The sequence below is a fragment of the Crocodylus porosus genome, unplaced genomic scaffold (assembly GCF_001723895.1).
Source record: "Crocodylus porosus isolate Cpor-Errol unplaced genomic scaffold, CroPor_comp1, whole genome shotgun sequence".
Lineage (NCBI taxonomy): Eukaryota > Metazoa > Chordata > Crocodylia > Crocodylidae > Crocodylus > Crocodylus porosus.
The window spans coordinates 25,864,908-25,887,852 of NW_017728917.1; the positions used below are offsets into that span (position 1 = coordinate 25,864,908).

General features: G+C 40.3%; 1 protein-coding gene across 1 annotated transcript in view; it reads left to right on the forward strand.

The window, feature by feature from the left end:
* WNK2 (WNK lysine deficient protein kinase 2) overlaps positions 1-22,945 on the forward strand; it is a gene marked incomplete at its 5' end in the record, with an annotated part of 206,484 nt that overhangs the window by 160,752 nt on the left and 22,787 nt on the right. Inside the window, 7 exons of the mRNA XM_019537018.1 lie at positions 2,224-2,282; positions 2,360-3,018; positions 3,922-4,136; positions 8,746-8,961; positions 9,850-9,948; positions 14,522-14,566; positions 16,126-16,385. Coding sequence (XP_019392563.1) covers positions 2,224-2,282; positions 2,360-3,018; positions 3,922-4,136; positions 8,746-8,961; positions 9,850-9,948; positions 14,522-14,566; positions 16,126-16,385 — 1,553 coding nt within the window. The remainder of the gene's footprint in view (positions 1-2,223; positions 2,283-2,359; positions 3,019-3,921; positions 4,137-8,745; positions 8,962-9,849; positions 9,949-14,521; positions 14,567-16,125; positions 16,386-22,945) is intronic.

Here is a 22,945-nt window from a genome sequence, read left to right on the forward strand (position 1 = left end):
AAGGTTTAGGTTAGATATCAGGAGGCACTACTTCACGGTCAGGGCGGCTAGGGTCTGGAACCGGCTTCCAAGAGAAGTGGTGCAGGCTTCTACCCTGGGGGTGTTTAAGAGGAGGTTAGATGCACATCTTGCTGGGGTTGTTTGACCCCAGTATTCTTTCCTGCCGTGGCAGGGGGTCGGACTAGATGATCTACTCAGGTCCCTTCCGACCCTAGAAACTATGAAACTATCTTTATCAAGGTACAACGTAGTGTGAGGACTGGAGCATGAGCTTACCCAGAAGAGTTCTTTTGTTAGTTGTTTTCTCAAAGCAGCTCAGTACCTCATACTTTGAACATGTAAAGAGTTTTGCTATACCCTAGGAGGACCAACCCCTATTCGGCTGCCTCCACACACCTTTTATAGCTATTGAAAGCTTGGCCTTTGGAAGGCCAAGCTGTCTCATCACAGAGAATGGATTAAGTGTCTCTTACAATGCATTTCCACTTTTTTCCTGATGTCAGGTGAGCCTCTCTCCGAACATCAAGGTGCACTTTATTGAAGTAGACTAAAGACTCCAGGAACTTTTCAGCTTCCACAGTCTGTATGGCTTAAAACTGTTCAAAAAAACAATTGGATAGCTATTAAATAGAATAGTCAGGGGTGTATCCACTGACATTCCTAAACCAATGGTAGCTGATACCAGGAAGGGTATGAAGGTGGATTATTCTCCTTCTAAAGCATCTACTGTTTGTTTTTATCAGAGACAGGATGCTTGTCTACATGGACCATTGGATTGTAACACTTCTTGGGTTATGTTTGCATGGCTGAACCATATAACAGCCATCTGACATCATACTGAAGTCAGATGCTAAATCTGGAGGATAACCTCAATCACTGTTTGACTGATATGCCTTGATCCCCACAGTGGACGCAACTTTCTAATTACCTACTATAGAATCCACTCTGACACATACATAAAGAAGAGAGAAAAGTGACTTTTATAGTGGCTGTGGTTCTCTGGGGTGTTGCAGGTTGTGGGATCCACATAAACTGCCCTCTGTCCTTACCTTCATAGCCCTCTGCAACATATAATCTGAACTGTGAAGCCACTGAGTAAGGGTGGCAGCTTCCCTGTCCTTTATACCCAAATACAGGACCGTGAAGTGGCACAGGATTATTCAAAAACAGAAAAGCTGTAGTGTTTGTGCATACATATCTGCTGCAGGATCTGCCTGGACTACAGCTCAAAACCCCAGTTACTTCCGGGAAGATGTACATTCTGTCTGAAATGTATTTAAGGAGAACTTTTTAGGATGATGCAAATCATCAGATATTCACTTAAACTAATGCAGTTGTATTGGTCTGAGGCTAGTATAAGGACACTGCTCTAAGTTTTTTGTATGAATTTCAAGACAGTGTCACTGTCAGTGTTAGTTTTTATACTTTTTTTTTTCATATTTGGTTCCCAAAGAATTTTGGTGTGATAAATGCATGTACTTCATTATTTCAGACCCATGAAATGACAAATTCTCACCTCATGTTCACTGTGAATCATGCATAGTAAGAATATAGATTCATAAACAATTGACACTCTTTGGTTTAGCTTAAGAAATAAAATACCTTGGAAGCTGCATTTTTATCATTTGTATATGAACAAAGAAATGTTGCCCCCATTACCATCACATTTGTTTACAGTTAACACTTTCATCAGGATAGTGTTTTTAACCTTGATCCAGGGACTTTTTAGAAGCTATTGCCATAGATACTTGTCAGATAAAAGATGTGAACTAAGATTGTCCATTTGTGGTCAAAGCCACCTTGTTTTATGGATACTGTTTCACTGAAGTGTTTGGACAGCTATTTGCCCAGCTCTCAAGAGTACCTTAACAGCATGAGCTCAGCATTGAATACTCAGATTTTTCTTCTTTTTTCTTCTTCCAGAAAACTTTTCCAGTGTGATAATTAAATCCCACAAACTTCTCATTGTCTGGACTGCCCAGATCAGTAGATTAAGTTTGTTTATAATCATCAATATTTTATATCGCCTCCATTGTGGCTTGTTAAATGTTGAAGTAAACCTTGACATCCTGATTTCCTAGATTCTGTATTTATATGCATTTAGTATTGAACCAGTGCAAACTTTTGGAGCTAATTTAACATTCACTTTTATTACAAAAAATCTTCCAGATGTATATTTATTTTCTCATTTTGGTTCCCCCTCTCCCCTCATTAATGAAACAGGTTCTGCTGCCAGCGTTACTTCAACTTCTGCTGCTACAACAACAAAAGGTCTTCCTCAGGTAATATGAAACTATAAGGAGTGTTGTTTGTGCTTGTTACACTTATTCTCAAAATTAATCTCTCTCATTTTTCCCAGGCTGCATCTGCATCATCAAATATTGCTGAGCAGATGGAAACTTCGAAAGCAAATGAGAAGGCAAAGACCATAACTCCATCTGCACCCACAGAGAATTTAATACAGGCACCTAGAGTAGATGGGGAGATAAGTGACTCTGGGTCTTGTGGAAAGCAGACTGAAGTGCCTGAGAATAGTACACCAGCCAAAACTATTGGCAGGTTTTCTGTGATCAGCACACAGGATGAATTAACTTTAACATCACCACACTGCTTAAGGTTCTCTGCACCACCAGATGTTTATTTGGATGAGCTTCCCTCCAGCCCTGATCTGAAGACTTCAGTACGAAGAGTGCAGACAGCCTCTTCTGTCGATGTCTTTTATGACCGTGGTTCCAGCGATTCTGGTGATGAGTCTCTCCAACACCAATCTCTTGCTGCTCAGCCCTCCATGCAGAGTACTACTGCAGCCAGTGACTTAATAAAAAAAGCAACTGCTTTTCTGCAAAGATCTGGAAAGACCATTTCACAAGGCCTGGAATCCCCTAATGGTCAGGGAGCAAAAATTCCCACTATCAATATAACAACTTTCCATTCACAGTCATCATATATGAGCAGTGACAATGACTCAGAATTTGAAGATGCAGATATGAAGAAAGAATTGCAGAGTCTGAGAGAGAAGTATGTTGGACTAGAAAACAATGCTCTGAGCTCTTGGGTATATTTAGAATCTCCATGTAGTCTAAACCAGTTGTTCCTATTGTATGACTAGTACATCATACTGGACCACCCTCTTTCCCCATCACCACCTGCCTGACTAATGATAGGGGCTAAATTTGAAGTGATGAGCCTGAAATCAGTGAACAACTAGCTCGCCATCTTGCTGTAAACTTAATTTAAATATAAGGGGTTTTATAGACATAAATTTGCTGCATATTCACTTTTCTATATAATATTTCTGTTGAAGTATATTGAAGATATAAATTTTCCAGGATTTTTTTTTTAAATGACAGTTCAGGTTCTAGGGTCACCTTGTGTTAAACGCTTTCTTTTCCTTTCCTTCCTGTGGAATGTCTCCCATTAGAGAAGCAGTTATGCCTTTTTTCATCACTTCATTGGAGGGCCAGAAATTCTGAAAATATTTGAATTTGGTTACAGCTCTTGAATTTAAACCAGTTGTGTTCCTTTTGGATCTTAGGGAATAATGATGAGGGTAGGACAGTTATATAGAGTGACCTGGTTAGTTTAGTAAGCTGGGCCCATTCAAACAGAATGGTGTAATGTATCCTGGATACCATTTAATGTGTTCATTCCAGATTCATCTGCAAACCAATTGTGTCAATTTTGTATTCTGAAAATCTGTTTACATAACCTTAGACTTTTAAAGTAAAATAACAGGGGGTAGAGCAGTGACACTTTATGTATATGCATAAAGCATTATTGTGTTCACACTTTAAAACCCCTAGATTTTTATAAAACGTACAGCCTTTTGTATGAGTGAGCTTGTTGTATAACTTACGGGATCTTCTGTTTACTTTTCTCAAACACACTGCTTGCACAATGTTCTTTTTTTCTTTAAACCAGGCACATGAAAGAAATAGCTGAACTGCAGACTCAGCAGAAAAATGAGATAGAGGCTCTCTATGCTCGGCTAGGAAAACCCTTGCCACCCAATGTGGGGTTTCTTCACTCAGCCCCACCAAGTGGCCGCCGCCGAAGAACCAGTAAAAATAAATTAAAAGGAGGAAAACTCTTAAACCCTCTGGTTCAGCATCTCAAAAGTGAACCCTCAAATACAAGTAGGTACAACTACTTAAATAGAAGTAGTATGTTTTATTTTTCCCCTTTGCTTTCTGTTGCTAGCTCACCACGTAATTATGCTGAATGCAGGCTGAAAGCAACAAAGGATTATATGGCTTTATTACAATGACACAAATTCTCACATTGTAGACCACTTTCTTAAGCTTTCCATTAGTAATCCCACACCTTCCTTGGGTCAACTACAGTGCTTGGTTACTTGAAAGGTAATATTTAGTCAGGAATAATGAGATGAGAGGAAAAAAACTTGCTCTGTGAGGTTACTTGGATATAATCTCCCTCAGCAGGATTCTAAAAAGGACTGGACATTTATATAGATAATATGAATAAGTAATACTAAAATAATGAGGATTAAAAACAAGCAAGCCAGAGTTTTGGAGGAGAAGTAAGTCCTTGTGCTTCAGGATATAAGCTAAATTGACTAAGATTTAGAAAGGTTCTTATTTCTCACACAGACAATTTGGACTGTACAATTTCTTCCTCGAAAGCCATCAATATTGTGTAGAAATAAAATAACATCACAATTCAGTTTTAATGAGAGATAAAATTGAAATCTTTTAAACTTTTTCTATCCCTCTCCAACATGTAATTTGTTAACGGTGGTATTCAGTCTCACCATGCTGTTGGCCTTTGGGGTTATACAGCAGGATATAATAGCTTTTTTAAAAAGATGCTCTGTATGATTGGTTTGATTTGCACCTTTCTCCCCTCCCATAAAAAGAAAAATGTAAGGTTGTGATTGGTATTTTGAACTTTTGATTGAAGTTGAGATTTTCTGATGTTTGCTAGTGTTGTCAAACATACAGTTAGGATTGTCTGACCAACCATGGACAGTATTTGACATTATTTGGTTGGCAAAGTCATGAAATAGCAATTTTTCTAGGGACAGTTACCCTCCCCGTACCTGACTTTTCTGCTGCAAGACTTAACTAAGTCAAGCAAGTATTATTTAATGTGTGTGTTGTGCTGACAGATTAGTTTTTCTATTGGCCCTATATTCCAAATTCAACAGATTTTCTTTCCACTTAGAGCACTGTTGTAGCTATTTAAATTTCCTTGTATTGGTTTTAATTATAGACCCTTTTTTTAAAGATCTAAATTAAAATGGTAAAAATAAAATGAAAATAAAAATTGGTTTATATCAGTTTTCTTAAACTGCAGCAACAATAAAACAGTAAGGGGGAGTTGAGACTGACATTAAAACAGTAACAACTTTTTATGCATAGTTTACACATTTTAGCAATTACCTTTAATATAAAGAAAGACAACATCTCTTCTGTTTTAAATGTTATCTTTCTAGCCATGTCTTTGCTCTCTGGTGGATGTTTCACCTCTTATCTCCTCTGCATGACTTGTCTTTTAACTCTCAGATTTTTCAGCATGTGGGCTGTCCTGTGATTGGCACTAGCATTTCTCTTCCTGTCTGGGTTGACAACACCCACATCTTTGTCTGTGGTCACTGATTCCTCTGCTTGTTGTGATTGATATCAGGGTGCTCAACCTCAAGCCCCCAACCCTTAACTTTCTAAATATCTGGCTTAGAGTCCTGTAATCTGGCCTGTGGGGTTCCCCCAGGGTCCAAAAATGTATTGGTTTGGGGCAATACAACCACCACTCACCCACCACTAAATGTCTAAACCCTGCAGGCCAGATGACATGGCCCTGCACACAGGACCCCACTGGCATGTGTAGGGCTGGAGCAGCTGAGCCCAATCTGGTATCTTTGGGGCTGGAGCAGCATGGGGCAGAGCAGCAGGGTCTAATCTGGAACATGCGGGCCTGGGGATAGGGCATGAGCCCAATCTAGCACGAAAAAGGCTGGGGCCAGGGTAGCAGAGCCCATTCCAGTATGCACAGGGCTGGGGTGGAGGACTACAATCCAGCATGTGCCAGGTCCAGTCCGTGGAATGTATCTGCCCTGTAGACTCAGTCTGAATAATTCATCTTGGCCATGGGGCAAAAGGTTGGACACCATGGGTTTACATAAATGGGTGAGAGCAGTGGTGCTCAACTTATCAGCCCTGTGGGCCAGGTAAGTGGCACGGAGCCTGTCTGCAAGCCAGATTTGGTGCCTGGCTCTTGGGGAGCCCCTCAGACTGGATTACCCAGTGCTATGGGTTAGAGGTTGAGCATGTCTAGATTAGAGTCAAGCATGCTATATAGAACCTTAATGAGATGGTTTCTCAGTTTCTGAGTGTGTATGAATGACCACTTCAATACAAAATGTTCAAAATAATGTGTTTCTTCATTCTCCTGTCCTAGAATTCTGACTTGAATTCTACGTTTTTACAGCTAAAGCCCTGGCGGAGTGAGGTGCTTCTTCACTGTGTACTTTTCCTTATATAGTGCCTTTTTTTATTTATGCAATTAATATGCTGTCCTTTCCAACCACCGCTGAGTCTGGTTTACAGTAAGAGAACAGAACAACTTGACTTAAAAGGGTAACTAAAAGATCAAAATAATAGAGGCCCACTGAACAACATCTTGAGCTAGCTTTGTTAGCTATGTGCCTCCGAAGATGGGAAGGTCTTGCAGCACTTTGAGATGTCCACGCTCAGGCTCTGGCAGGCCTCAAATGGGAGTTCCAGGACCGAGGAACAACTACCAAGAACTACCTCCCATACACTTTTTCCAGCTGGATTTGACATATAGTGATGGTACTTGTAGGCTGACCATAGAGATCATCATGGGTTGTAAAGGAGCTGATTCCTTATTTAGGGCTTTACAAGTCAAAATCAGCACCTTTAATTGCACCTGGAAGGCTATGAGGAGCCATTCCAGACATTGGAGGACTGGAGTGGTGCTCAGGGTGACCTACTCCCACTACAAGATGGTTCTTGTACCCATGTTTCTTAGGGGTGTGCAAAGCAGGCAGTATCTGATTCGGGTTCAGCATGATTAGGGGACAGTAACTTGATACACTGATTTGGATTGCTTCTGATTCGATTCGGCCAAAGCTGAATCAGAGGATTCAATTCTGAGAATCAGCAATTCAGCCATAGACAGCTTTATATGTTGGGTTTTTTTTTTTTTTTTACTATGTACCTTGAGGTATCAGACGCAGCTCATGAATGCCGAGGTGCTGGGGCAGATGGAGCATCCCACAAGAGCATGGGGCGGGGGGTCTCCCACCCCCCCCACACACATTCAGCGGTGGACCGGAAGTACATCTGATCCACTTCTGGGTCAGCTGCTGAGTGCATGGGGGACCTCCCCAGGCCTCCCTGGCTTGGCAGTCCGCTATGGAGGGACCCTGGATGCCCCCCATACTTAAGAGGCACCAATCACTGGGGTGGGGATGTCCCCTGCACGCTCTGCGGGCCACCCGGAAGTGGACCGGAAGTACTTTTGGTCCACTTCCGGGTCCAACACTGAGCATGTGGGGGACCCCCTGTGCTCCCATGGGACACTCCATCTGCACTACCATCTCAGTGCTCCCAAGCCACCCCTGGCACTTTGAGGTATGTAGAAAAAACATAAGCTGCGTCTATGGCCAAATCATATTTCTCCAAATTGATTCGGAGGCTTCTGGTTCAATTTGGAGAGATTAATGGGGCTCCTGATTTGGCGATTTGGCTGCCAAATCAAGCTAAATCTCCAAATCAAGTCAGTGGCCAAAGCTTCGCACAGCCCTAATGTTTATACCAGCTGCAGACTCCAGGTGGCTTTCAAGGGCAGTTCTTTGTAACAAGCCCATTCACCCCTTAATCACTTTTCCTTTTGACTACTAAAATTCTTCCTCCTTAGCCTTGCTATATCCTTCAGGCTGTCTCTATTATTACTGCTGATGTACTCTGATTTATATAATTCCCATCCTTGGTCATCTTTGCTAGCTTCCATTCCATATTTTAATAGAATTTCAAAATTTCTTTTACAAATTCTCGACCTGATTTCACTCCCTCTTTCAAACTTAGTTTGGTGACCACCTTTTTCTCTCTCCCTTTGCTTCTATATTGCCAGTCCATTTCACATTCTAGAAGTGCATAGCCTCACTTACACTGCTCCAACTTGCACTCCTATTTAGGCACTTGTACAAATCTCTCTCTTTTTTTAATATTTCTGCTCTTTATACTTGGGTCTCTCTGATTTGGTAAAGCTAAGAAAATTTAATTAACAGTTGTGAACTGATTTTTCATCCTACAAATAAGAAACTGATGGTGTAGGTAAAATATTTTTAAATGCAGAGTTTTTTCCCCTTTTATAAGTGCTAGTGCAAGTGCAATGTGGTGATGGTCCAGAAATGCAAGAGGAAAAGATTTCTTAAGGTGATATTTTTTTTTTTTATTGGACCAGCTATATACTTGGGATAGAGTTAGACAAGCTTGTGAATGCAAGACGTTTGTACAAAGAATGTCTTGCAATCAAAAACTTGTCTGACTTTATCCTAACTACATAGTTGGTTCAATAAAAAATATCATCCTAAGAAATCCTTGCTTTACCCTTATAAATGCTAAGTTCATACAGTGCTTTAGCACTTTAAGTCTCTATTCCTTTCCGTGGTAAATTAGTAATTAAGCCTACATTGATTTCTCTGCAGTGGTTTCCTTATGGTGGTTTTGAAATTCTGTGGTTTTGGGAATTTTTTCCTAGGTAATTTGTCAGAGTGCAACGAGTCTCTCCCCAAAGAAACAACAAAAACTCATTCTGGCTCTCCTGCAGCAACAGCAACAGTAACTTCTGCATCAGCAACATTTGGGAAGTCTGTTCAGACACAACAGCCATGCTCTGTTAAAGCCTCACTGTCTTCTGACATCTGCTCTGGCCTAGCCTCTGAAGGAGGTGGCATCCATGGAAATTCTGGCCAAGGTAATTCTTCATACCTACCATTCAGCATGTCTTCCAGCACATGCCCATACTAGCATGTAGACTTCAGGCTTAAACATTTAGGAGGGGCTCCACTACTAGCAATGGAAGAATTGGCCCTTAAACCCAAGTTACTAGCTCTCCATTAAAAAGGAAGATAGAAAAGTAAGTCTATAGAGAAACAAAAATAAAAAGAACTACTTCCAGAATATGAAATGAATAAGCCCTGTAGATGAACTGTGTATGGTTGACTAAAGTCCAGCAACACCTTTTGTCCTAAACCAATGGCTTCCGCTGGTTTAACCTCCTGTGAAATTTGTCATATTGCCATTGGATAAAAATTATGTAGTGGGACAAAATGGCTAACTGGTTCCCTTACTTCATATTTCTTTCTCTTGTTCCCTTGGTAATGGTAGATGCAAAATTCCCCATAATAGTTCTGTTTTTCTCTTGCACTTTAACTGAGCAAGATGTCATATTTCCAGCTTTAGGGGGTTAGGTTTTTGCATGATTTTGGAATCATGACTAAAATATAGAGCAGTAAAGGCTGTCATCCATCCTGAATGTTGATAGCTCTGTGGTAGTGCATGGCTCCCTAGACTTTAACTGATCTTTATTCCATATATGCTGAAAGTTACAGTGATGGTTAAAATACCTTGTTCATCCTTGCACCTCCTGCCAAACTAATCTACAGAAAATCTATTCTCTTTTGCTGTTACTGCATTCTTTTGTCCCGTATGGTCAATTCACTTATCCTCCTTGACAAGTCTAAAGTGGAGATGTGGATGATTAGCTAACAAAGTTGATTTGACTGATGGTATAGGACATCTGATCACAGCTACTTGTACTTTATAAGTGTCTTTGTTTTCTTCCCTTTATATTCATTTGCAGGCTGGACGGTTTTCCACCAAACGTCTGAGAGAGTGACCTATAAATCTAGTAGCAAACCTCGTACCAGATTCCTCAGTGGACCTGTGTCTTTGTCCATCTGTTTGTATTTGTTCTTTTGTATTTTATCACAGTTCATCTTTCTTTTGTCCCCCTTTTCCCAGTCTCATCTTTTATATCTCTATTATGTTTGGCAGGATGCCTTTCCTTCTGGTCCATCTCTTCTTTCTTTTTCTTTCTTTCCTTTAAATAATCATCATTGACACTCCTAATTTATTTTCATTTTCCATACGGAAGCTTTTTTGCACTGCTTTTGGCTCATGCCTGGGTACCAAAAGCATGTGTGGAAGATCTCATCATTTATTATATAGCCTTATGATAAATTTTGCCCTAGACTTTATCAAGCTTTTGTGCTTTGTGATTTATGTTGAAGTAACTTTTTTTTTATTTGCAATGTGGCAAATATACATGTCTGCTGTCCCAGTTCCAGCGACAACAAAAAGAAATCCAACCTTCTGTAGATGAATGGTCTCTTTCACACATGTTTGGACTATGAAGATATGCATGTAGCAAGCTGATACAATACTAGAAGGTCACTGAAGGGTATAACTTCCATACAAGGGCTGTATTAAAATAATATACAGTACTGTTTATATCCACTCTTTTTATTTTTATTTTTGTTTTTTCCTGCCCCTTGCATGTAGAAATTGCTGAGATGACTGTGCTCCAGCTAGGTCTTTTAAAGTCTGCTTTCAAAGTGGTTTTTTTCATGGTAATTAGAGTGAATTAGTGTAAAGTAGGCTCTTTTTGACATGCTCAGTTGTGGTGTGAATATCTGGTTACTCAAAGAAGAGTGCCATTTACCTTTTCATATAAATTACCCTGGCTGAAGCACTTTTACTCAGTTTTTATTTTCTTATGACCTCATGTGACCTCAGAGATGAAGTCAATTAGCAGTTCATCAAAGCATAAATAAGTTTAAAAAAAAAAAAGAAAAAAGCTTTATCAGATTTTCTTATTATACTTTCAAATGGATTGTCAGGATCCAATAAGTTATTTCAAATAACTGTGCACCTGCTGGAATAAAACACTTGTATTTTATCTGTATGATCGCTGCAGTAATTGGCAGTTCAATCAAACCTCATAGCTAAAATGTTTGAATTTTAAAATTTATTCTCTAAATAGATATGCTGCTTTTTTTTAGGCAAACGGATTTTGCTTGTACAATAAAGATATGTTGTACTGATCAGGTACTATAGGCCACTTACATATTATGTTAACAAGCCTAATGTTGTTGAGGAAATATTCAGTTACCTATCTGTCCATTTGCATTGATATCTGACTTCCCCATTGGGATTACACATTACTTATCCTTATCCAGGTGGTACAGATCAAAGGCACAAGACCACTCTAATGCATTCTTCCAGTTCTGTTCTAAATAGTAATTTTAAAAGAAACAGAATATTTTTTTAAGATCCTCAAAACTCCCATCATCCACATAGGTGAGAAGTGACATTACCTCTCTGCACATCAAGCCAATTATTGCTGGAAGGTTTCAAAACAAGCTGCATGCACAGACTTCTATTAAAAACCAGAGGTGGTTAATGGCTGTGCCCTTATCTGTGCAAATAATTAATTTATCACAAATTTGCTATTCATTTGGCTGACATAATGGGGAGAATGTTGTCTTTAATGCAAAATAAAAAAAATGGTTTGGATCAATGGCAGTAATGGCTTAAATTGATAGAAGACGCAACAACTTAACTATTTGAAGCTTCCAAATGCCTAAATAACTTGGCACAATTCATTGCTTGGGTGATCTATGTCTCAGTCAATGGACTTCCTTCTTTGTTTCTTTTGGGGAAAGTTTTGAGACAGGGTTTGCATACCTCCATCTCTGAGTCCTACTAGGATTTGGGTAGGCTTAGCACAAACATGTCCATCCAAAATCACTCCAGCTGTGAAAATGATGATTTATTTTTAAAAGTTGAGCTGTCAAAACTTTATGCTGCTTTTTAACAGCTTGTTAGGGTTTTTTTCCCCTTTAACTACTCTTTCTGGTGACTCTGGCAGGTCAGTATCAGAAAATCATATTGTAATGTGGGAGATCAACTTGTGTCTAATCCCTCAACTGTCCCCAAGGCCACCAGGAGCTGGGGTTGCTGTGTGCTTTATCCCAGATGTGTCTAGTGGCTTCATCTAATGGAAACGAGGAGCACCAGCTTGTCTCTATTCTGTGACCATTTTAAGGACCTGAGGATTCAGCAGGTTCCAGGCTGCATTTGGAGGACTCATTCTCAAGGAAACAGTTTATTCTTGGGTTAAAAATATAGTCAGGCCTTTAAATTTAGAGGGTTGGTCTAGTGGACAACTAGATTATGAAGGTTTGGGCCAGATCCTAAATGTACTATAGATACGCACTTCGGCTGCTGGTATTGAGATACTTGGAGTAAATGCTGTACATATGAGATTAGAACTTGGCTCGTTGAGTGGAAACAGCTTTATGCAACTCTTGGTTGTGAATCTCTACCATTCATTCTAAAGCAAAGCTACCTTAAGCTAGGATTCCATTTTGAGAAAACTGGGGCTGGATTTTCAGAAATGTTGGGAATCCCTAACATCAGTTGAGACCAACAGCAGTTCTAGTAACTCAGCAGTTTCAAAGTCAAGACATAAAGGGTCTCTATTTAGAAACCAAAATAAAATAGGGCATTTCATGTGAGGTCAACTAAATTTGATTTAACCAGCTATAGAGATTACTTTAAAGCTTTTTAAAAAAAAAAGGGGGCGGGGGGGAGAGAGAGAGACTGACTATTAATTTTCTATTTGGATATTCCATTCAAGTGTCTTCCAAGTGATGTGTTTGGGAGAAAGTGTCATGAGGGGCAGGGACCTAGGACCTAAATTTGATGGTTTACTTTTCTAATAGTCTTGTTTAAATAGGACCTGGTCTTTTAGACCCTTAGGCAGGTGAGTAACTTGGCACATGGGAGTAATGGCACTGAATTTCCTGAACTGTCTCATGTGGGAATCCCTGATAGTATCAGGGGCTCTAGAGCTGACCTGACCCACAAGTTGTACGTAAGCTTACGTCTTTGGGCTATCGTTGTTGTTATCACCATTATTTGCAGCATCTGAGCACATGTAGCAGTTCACTGCTGGCTTTTATTTTTTCAAGGCAGCAGCGCAAATGGATTAAAATACTTCCATCTGCTTTACACAGTGCTGCCAGACATTCAACAAAATGACAGCCTAATTTTGATACCAGTAGGGCACCTACGTGAGGCAAGCTTCTGGCTCACTGTGGGGTGGGATGCATGAGGTAAAACATGTCTGAAGTCTTTGAGAGCAAAAAAAGGGGGTTTAAAAAAATAACCCAACTTCTATTTCAGTGATGTGCATATGTGACCTATTTTTAAGATTTAAGAGTTGAGTACTGAAATACCAGCTTTGCCTGCATATACAACTCAACTTTGACAGTACCTCACTCATTCTCCTGATTTTGCTCACTAATTAAACAGCATTACTCAACTGTGCTTAGATGAAATGAAAATTATCTCTTTTTAAAGATTCCCTTTCTCTTCTTCATGTCACCCATATCAAAGCACAAACATTTTTCTTTCTCTTTTCTCCTCTTTCTCAAACTCTGAATTCTCTTTTGTATCTGCTTCAAAGACTGATTTGGAGTTAACTTGGAATTTAGCTTAAACCTGGACCTCTTTTGCAATAGCTCTGTGTGTTGATACCATGCTAGTAGGCAGGAAAAGCACACATACTATGTATGTATCTGGGTTTCTGCCCTGCCCTGCCCTCTAATTTTGCTCATTTGTACTTGTGTATAATAGATTTTTACATACCCCACACCAGCTGGTCATCTCCTTGCTATCATAATGAGATTATTCTTAACAAAGTCCAAAATATCTTTCAGGAAATTTGACATTGACATAGGAAATGATGCTCATGTCTGGCAATAACTGACATTCCTGTAGGGCTATCTGTACATGTTTAGTATTATAATTCTGTGTAGTCAGCTGAATACATAAAACGTAGACTGTAACATGGCAACACTGAAAAATACATAAAATTAAATGAAATCTGCTACTGTGTATTTTTAAAAAGATATGAAAGGGAAGCCAGTTCGTGATGTTTTTAGTTGAGAATTCCACGTTCAGACACAAATCCTACTACAAAACTGACTTTAAAATTGGCCTCAGACCTGCAGAACAATGTATCTTTTTGGACTTGTAAAACAAGACTTTTGGGGTTGTTTTACAGTTTGTCTTTGCAGCCAGACTAGCTTTGCCTGTTCCTGAAAGCATTTTTGGCATCCTATTGCAAACTGAATTAACATCATTTCCTGCACAAATAGAGTAGGAATCAAGGCTCCCTATTTGGAAGCCAAGGTCATTTAAAAATGCATCTTCAAGTTACTGACTCTTGTTCTTGGCACACTATTATACTCTTTAAAGGTTTTGTATGGCTGCACATTAATATAGGTTTGGGCTGCCCAGTTATTTAGACTCCCTTTTTCTCACCTGAACTGCTGACTTTCTGTCTGCTCCTCTTTGCATAATGACTACTTTTTGATTGCTTAAAAGTACAGAAGCTTGTCCATCCAACCAGTTGTGTTTAGTTTTGCCTAACTCTGTGTGTCTTGTATCGTTTTACCTTGTAGGGTCCACCCTGAAACGACTATGTCTAGGCAAAGATCACAGTAGTAGTAACTATCCCGTTTTTGTTTCTCCGTATTTAGCATGAAATGAAATGGATTTCTTTTCTTTTCTTTTCTTTTGAACTTCTGGCTAAAATCTAGTTGACTAAATAGCAGCTGTTGCACTTATGCTAACATCAAATTAGACCATGTATGACTTGTAAGCAGGTGTCTTTTTCATAACAGTGCATGTCCTGTGATGCTTTGGAAAGGATGCATGCTTCAAGAGAATTGTGATTTTTCTATATTTGTGCTGAACAAGAACCAGATAAGAGTGTTTGTGTCTAGTCTAAAACTGCTGTTTTGCTGCTGGCTGAATTTATAGCTTAAAAGCAGTCTCATTCCTTTTGGGATGCATGAGTAGAACATTTATTAAAGAGCTTTATCATCAAAATATGTATTTTTATCACAGGTCCCTTTTCTAAAAGAATGTGGGCAGGAATTATATATATGCCATACTGCAGGTTGAATGCATGATCATTTAAAAGTGGATGTAGGTATTTTATATGACTAAAGAAATATTAGTAGGTTTACTCGCAATGCACTTTGTTGGCTGGAAAATTCATGTTAGTGGGGAAAAAAAAATACTTTCTTTTGGTGTTTGTGAAGAGAATAATTTCACTCCAATTCTCTGAACTTTTTGTTTGAAGAGCTGGTCCTTGCTTAATTTAATGTATTTGGGGTTTTTAATGCATCTTTAAACAATTACACTTTCTTAATGTTTTCCATTGATACTGAACTCTGAACTTTGCTTGCTGTTCAGTGCTAAATTTAATATAATAAATTGCTATGAAGTAAAACTTCAGCACATGCATACATCATATGGTTTTTGCTGTTATATATATTTTAACTATATAATCAAATTCTCCATTTCATTGATAACACATGTGCTGATGCTGTATGCACATCTATATATTAGAGACTGACAGCTCAGTTGTGTCCTTTTTTGCTATCCTTTTCCTATGCATTTGCTCTGCTGAGGTGCATATTTTAAAAATAAAAGATGCCAAAGTAAGAACCCTCAGTAGTCTCAGACAAAGACTCTTAAGTTTCTGTAGCCTTGGAAGCATTACTAACTGAGCAGTATCTTTAAACAACTTGAAACCTGCATTATGTTCTCTGAGCTTATTTTTCATTGTCATTTGAAATCAGACTATACAGAAGTGCAGCTAATGTGATCTAATGAAGGTATCACTCTCAAAAAATGAGAAACTGCAGTTCTGGTGATTTATCTAAAAAATACTTTTTTAAACTATATTTCATTAGCATTGCTCTCAGTGGGTGATCCCTTCTCTCCCTGCTAGTAAATGAGTTCATGTAGAAAAAAGCTCCATAAACTTATGATAGCAAATTCTTGGAGCATATACCCATCACATAAGTGTAAATGGACCATATAATCACATAATTGTATTTGGACCACTTCTTAAAGCAAAAATGTAAAGAAAGGACTGAGGATAAAGGGAAAAAAAGACCCAATATTTGAATTGGAGATTATAAATACTTATCAAGCAGCAAAATGGTGTACTTGTGAGGACACAGTTGACACTTTTTTGTGTGTGGTTTTCTAGGATCCTCTACAAATAGTCTTGTAACGTGTCCTGAGCCCCTACCACAGTCAACTCTGCAGGTCCAGGTGCAAGCTAACAACAGTAATAACAAGAAAGGAACTTTCACAGATGATCTTCACAAGCTGGTGGATCAGTGGACAAGCAAGACTGTTGGAGTTGCACAGACAAAACCTTCTTTGAATCAACTGAAGCAGAACCAAAAAAGGCAAGACATGGAGCCAAAGGCTAATCCCATGCAGATCCAGAATGAGACATGTGGCGTAAGTGACAGTCCTTGAAGAACATACATTTTGCTTTGTGTCTGAAATCCATTGCAGAGCTCATATTTGGAGGAGAACAAAAACTAAAACACTCCAGATAAATGTTTTTGTCACTTCACTAAATACATAGATTTTTTTTTCTTTTGGAATTAACCTTGGCAGTTTTAGAGACCAAAATATGTATTATTCGTGTTTTTAAACAAGAACGGCTAATCAGTTGTTCAGAGAGATAGCAACATACTGTCTGGTAATCAACATATTGCTTGACTTGAGTTTTTATTCCTGCAGGAGTTCTGTGTCTCCTTTTCAGTGTTTACTATTAATTTTTCCTTAGATAGAGTGACTGACAGGCTAGTGGCAGCATACTGTCGGCCTTCATTCTGGTACAGACTCTGTGTATACTCCTGCCTTAAAAATGAGAAGGGCAACAGCTGGAGCTCTTGTTCCCCTTTCTGGTTGAGCTGTGCAGTAGCAGTCACATGAACCTTTTGAGACCTACCTGCTCTGCAGAACTATGTTCTCAATGTCACCGAGGTGACCCAAGATAAATTAGGGGAATAGAAACACTAGTCTCTCCTTCCCATTAGTCCATATTTACTCCCTGTGGCAGGAGCTATCCTGACACACATCTGCCTCCATCTGTGTGTGGACACAGCACTAGTTTTCATGACTGAGTGGAGGTCTTGAGAAAAGATCTTGAGCTAAATCGTTGTAGGCATAAACATTTTAGGAAATGCATAAACACAGAAACACCTTATGCCTGGTTCACAATTCTTTCTGGCCTATGCTGTTTTGTCATTTCATGGACCAGTTATTTTTGCTTTGTCTTGCTATTAAGGCTGAAAATTGAATCTAGGAGGGGGAAAAAATCTAGAGCAGTGAAGAAAAGGGAAAAAGAACTGTGGAAATTGTATAGGCACGTCTTCTAGCAGTTATAACTAGACAAGGGGGCAAAGAATGCCTGTGTCTGTGTCTTGAAAATTATGTGTTGCAGTGTCCTGAGGCCCCATAAATTGATATCCTATTATGGTAGGAACTGTACAACCCCATGTCCAAGAATTGCACTGGCTTGGTTACATGGAAAAAAATGGAAATGTGTAATACTATAGCTTGAAAAGTAATTTAAGGAGGAAAGTATATATACGTCTAAGCTATTTAAAAAAATAACTTTTCTATTCAGTGGCTCTAGTTTAACAAAATTGTTTGTAATAATTCCCCTCTATAGTGATGATGTGAACACTGTAAAAGAGATTGTTTGGCAATTATGCTGCGTCTGCTTAGTCATCACAGACTAAGGTGGCTTACTATTTTGGTCAGCTTTAAGATGGGAGATTCCAAAGTGCTCTTTAGGAAGTGATTTGGAAGATACAAAGATGCTGACAGTCTATCTTTCAGTTGAGATGTTAATGAGGAAAGAGGACTTGCAATTAGAAAGCCTCTTTGCTGAGATTTTCAGTAGAAGTAAGAGATGTTAGTGGAGTTGTGTTTATTATATTTAACTCAGCTGGAATCTGGGTAACTATTTTACTTTGTCTTATGCTTTGTAATATCAGGCAAGGAATTTTCTTTAATTTTCCCCTGTGCTGGTTTTGAGCAGAGCACAACACCAAGGTTCCATATGCCATCCTAGTGATGGCACATAGCTTGGAGAGAGCAGCAGTATTCTAGATAAAACATGTTTTGGTGTCTGTTCCTTCTGAAAAGGGATTGTTATCTAAGGAAGTAACACAGAGAGAAAGTCTTAGAAGAAATTACTAAAAAAGGAAGAAAAAAAGTGTGTGGGGGGGCAGAAGGCAAGCTTAAATTAAACACGGGGAAGTATTCCTCCACTACCCCACCTCTCATGATGCTGATCTACAGAAGCTACAAAAGCCATACATTATACCAAGGAGAATCCCCCAGGGCAGTTGCTGTGCTGAATAGATGTACCCCGCAGTGTGGGTATGCTGGGAGCAGGGTTGGGTCAGGTGGCAAGTTCCCATAGCAGAAAGCAGAGTAGATCACAGGCAGTCTTCTCCAGACTGCCTTAAGCTAGAGTAGGGTGGCTAATCTGCAGCATGGTGCCACAGGCAGCCCCCGTGGTCTGTGTGGCATGCAACAGATTGGGGAGGGGACAAGCAGCCCAGTGGCAGATCAGGCAGGGAGCACAGAATAGGAAGCAGAGAGCACAGAGGCAGATTTGACACTCAGAGGGCAGCATGTGATACAGAGTAAGTCCTCATGTAATCTCATGAGACTCTGGGTGAGAATTCTCAGTAGGAACTTCTGGATTAGGGAACAGGGACAGTCTGCTAAAAGACCCTTGCAATAACAGCAACAAAACCATTATCTTTTACTGGTAAATAGCTGTATACAAGTTCTGTATATAAGAGTTGTTCCCGATTACAAGTCTCCAGAAGCAGAAGACCCAGCATGCTGGAAGACCTAGTGAAAGAGGTAACACAGAAATGACTGCTACAGAGTTTAAGTAAAAGCCTTGCAGAAATGATTAAAATTTTTGTCGATCATTATGATCCTAGAAAAAATATTACTTGTAAGAGATGTTCGAGATGAGAACACAAAAGGAAGGAGAAACAGTGGAAGAATTTGTCACAGATGTAAAACTAAAAAGTCAGTCCTGTGAATACAGAAGATTTGTACACCTTGTCATTTAAAGGCCAGATAATCCTGGAATAATGTAATGAAAAAGATCACATGCAATTATTATGAGAAAAGGACCGGACATTAAAATAAGCAATATGTATATGTCACTCTGCAGAAGAAGCAGAAACACAAGGGAAAAGGCTAGAGAGAGACATAGAAGAAAATGAAATTCCATCACTGATCTATCAGAAGTCCACCAGAATTTAATCTGGGCATGCATAGTGTCAGCGATGTGGAAACCAGCATGAGTGTAGGAAAGTCCTAGCATTTGAGCAAAATGTACAAGCTGTAATAAACTGAACCATTACACTAAAATGTGCAGCAAAAGTAAGAACGTGTATAGAATAAGTGCAGAAATGAACTCTAGTAAGGAGAAAAAGCTGTGCATAAGTAAGCATGATTTAAGAGCCCAAAAGCTCAAAAGATTGGCTAATTAAAGTACAGCCAAATGACACTTATGTTATCTAGCCACAAGTAAATGTAATCACAGAAACTGAAATAGAGAGGTGCAAGGGACTCGTAAAAGTGAGAGAATCTAAAGCATCTGTGAAAGGCTATAATGAAAGGTACATGGGTTGGTGATTTCCTGCAGTAATGAGAGGGGAAAATTTTTGGAGCGAGTATCTGAAGGACATTTGGAAATGAACAAACGAAAAAAGAGCCAGAGATGTTGTTGTCTTTTAGCCATGGATGAATAGTGCCATTGAAGACATGGCAAGACCCAGGCTTTCCCTGGGAAGGGCAGTGAATCGGAGGCAATTGCTCTGGGCCCTGCAATTTGGGAGGTCCCATGGACAGTGCTGTACGGGCCCTGCCCTGTACTGCCACCTCCATGCTCTGACCACTCCCCCATCCCAGGCTGCTCTCCAGTTGCTCACCACGCCCCAGCCCCACATGGGCTGATATGTCCCGGGCCCCACATACCCCTAGGGACAGCTCCGGGTAGGAGGGTGTGAAACATGTCAGATATACAGGGATATCCAGCAAAAAACAAAAGATACCCCATGCGCAACTTATGTTCCATGAAATAAGGTAAGAATTGACCAATTCAGTTTTGGAATATGTTAACTGACTACTATACTAATTTCCCAGAAGCAGTAATGCTTGAAAATACCACAGCAACAGTTGTCAAGCATATTAAATCTATTTGCACACCATAGAATTCCAAGAATGCTATTACTGACGATGGACCACAGTTCAAGAATAGGGAATTTTGACTATGCTCAATTGTCTGACCTTAGGCAGTGGATTGGCAGGATGTGGAGTATGCATTCTGAAGAACCTTCTCAAAAGAACAGAGGAGGACAGAGAAGATCCCTACTTGGCACTACTCAGCTACAGAGCTAAGCCATTGCAATGGAAAGTCACCTGCCTGTCTCTTCTACACCAGACATAAGAACTTGACTCCCTGACAGGGAAAGAAAAGGGTAACACAGGAGTCTGATAGTTTGGAAAAGCCCAGGAAAGTATAATCGGATGCAGGATTACAAAGCTACTTCCACAGCTAAAAGAAAAAAAACCCCACAAAGATTCTGTGTGAATTTGGCAGAAGGGACACTGACCAGTTAAAGCTACAGTAATCAAAGTCACCACCTCACTCATATTTGGTAAGCACAGATGAAGGATAGATGTTAAGAAGGAATCCAAAACATCTTCTGAGAATACCAAACAATGTGGATGATATGAGTGATATAGAAACAGACACCACTTGAAACTAATTTACAAGGAGACTGAGGGCCTTGTTACATGTTACTCTGAGCTGCACAACTGTTGCTGGGTGTTAGTGCTAGCTCAAGGAGCAGTTGTATGTTAAGGCCAGCAAGAGCCTTCAGGACTGAAAGGTAAGAACCCCTCCTCTCCCCAGCTGTTCCCAGTTTCCCTCCTGCCCCTTGGGGTCCTTCCCACTTACTTGTAGCTGTCCATGGTTTCTGTCCCAGGGGATCAGACAAGGAAGGGGTAACCTACCTGCCTGCCCTGGCCATAGCTGCTCCTACTGGGGTCCTGCTCTTCACTGGGCTGAGCCAAACCAGAGAGCAGTAGCAAAGGTGGCAGTGTCTGGGCAGGCAAGTTAGCTCTTACCTGCCTGCTCACCCAGGGCAGACAGCACAGGCAGCTACAAGTGGCGGGGGGGGGGGGCCAGGGACCAGGGATATGTGGTATTGGGGAGGGAGAGCAGGGAAGGCAAAGATGTAGTCTAGAGTGGCTACACCTTAACATAACATGAGCTATATAACGCACATCAGAGAGAATCCTTTCCTGGAATGGCATAACTTTGGTATGTATTGAATGGTATAACGAGTGTTTAAAACTGATTTTAGGTGTTAATGTGCAGATAGTCTAGGTGTTAGGAGCTCCAGGAGCTGCATGTGACTGCACAGTAATTCTGGGCAGATAAGAACATAGACAAAGTGGGGCTCCAATACAGTAGAGCTGAAAGATTGCTGAAACAGCCAGAGATTAATTGAGATATGTTAGTTTGAGTTTGTAATAGTTCTCTTCCTGGACACACAGTGTCCAGGAAATGTTATCCCATGAGACTTCGGGTGCAGTCAGCAGGAACTTCTGGGTCAGGGAACAGGGGCATTCAGCTACAAGACCCCTGCAAGGACAGCAACAAAACTTCTTACCGTAAATGACTGTATACAAGTTCTGTATGTAATAAAGAGCTGTTCCAAATGGTACATACGGCTAATTTGTGATATGCCTGCCAAAAAGTTTGGCCCCCACTGAACTAAAGCATCTTTTGATTGCATTGATTGACATTGGCTATGCTCATATTAATAGCTGCATAGAATTCTCTGGGATACAAAGGTGGCTCAAAGCCTGGGACTGCCACTCGGAGCTGTGAAACAATTCCAGTCATATTTGCCAAAAACATGGCTGTAGATGTGGTTTTGATGGGGAGGTTGTCAGGAGGCAAATAGCATTGGGGGTCAGGCATTGTTGGTGTTTGTGCCTCCACCTTTTCATAAGTGGATACTTGCTCTAGAAAAATAAGAGATTGGACCCAGCAATGGTAACTGGATGAAATTCTATGACCTGTGATGTACAGGAGATCAGACTAAATGATCCCTTTGGACTCTAGCATAAAATAAACTTCTAAGGCAGTGGTTCTCAACTTTTTTAAAAGTCAGGTCACCCCTCCACAATTTTTTTGAGTTTGTCAGCATCTCTGAATGAGAGCTGCTGTTGCACTGCTCAGCTCTCCTCTGCTTCTCAACAAGGGTGTTACCTCATGCTCCTGCCTGTTAGGGATATCTGCTAAACCTAAAGCAGGCAAGAGCAGGAGCATAAATAAGGAATTTCATGACCCAGGCAGCAAAACTCCCCTGTGCCCTCTGGGGAGGGAGAGGAGGAAGGAGGGTGGTTATACTGCCCTGAATGTCCATACATTTGGTTCCTCTAGCCAGGCAGTGTGAGGGGCTCTGGCTGAAATGCGTGTCCTTGCCACAGCCCTTCCTGGTACCTATGCTGCATGTTCCTCCCAGAAACAGAGGAGCACAGGATAGTCCCACTGCCTAGTGCACTCTGTTTCTAGGAGGAAGATGTGGGGTTGGCTGTATGAAGGGTGCATGCTGCAGCCACAGCTGCTTTCCAGTCTGGCTCTTCAGGAGACATGCCTTTCCACCTGGCTGCAATGGGATCTGTACCATGGCAAACCAGCAAGGGTCTCACAGGGCCCCTGCTGAGAGTGACTGTCTTAGACAGCTGAAGGGAAGGAACAGGGGAAGGGAAGGAAAGACAGAAAATTGAGCTGATGTAACATTAGGACCAACTGTTGGGACTACTAAGACTCTTATTTAACATTTGTACATCCTCCCCAGGCACTAGTTTGGAGTTTTTTGGGTTTTTTTTTTTTACACTCAAGGGTTGTTATTAAGAGTTACTTGCATGATTTTAGGGTATATGTATGAAGG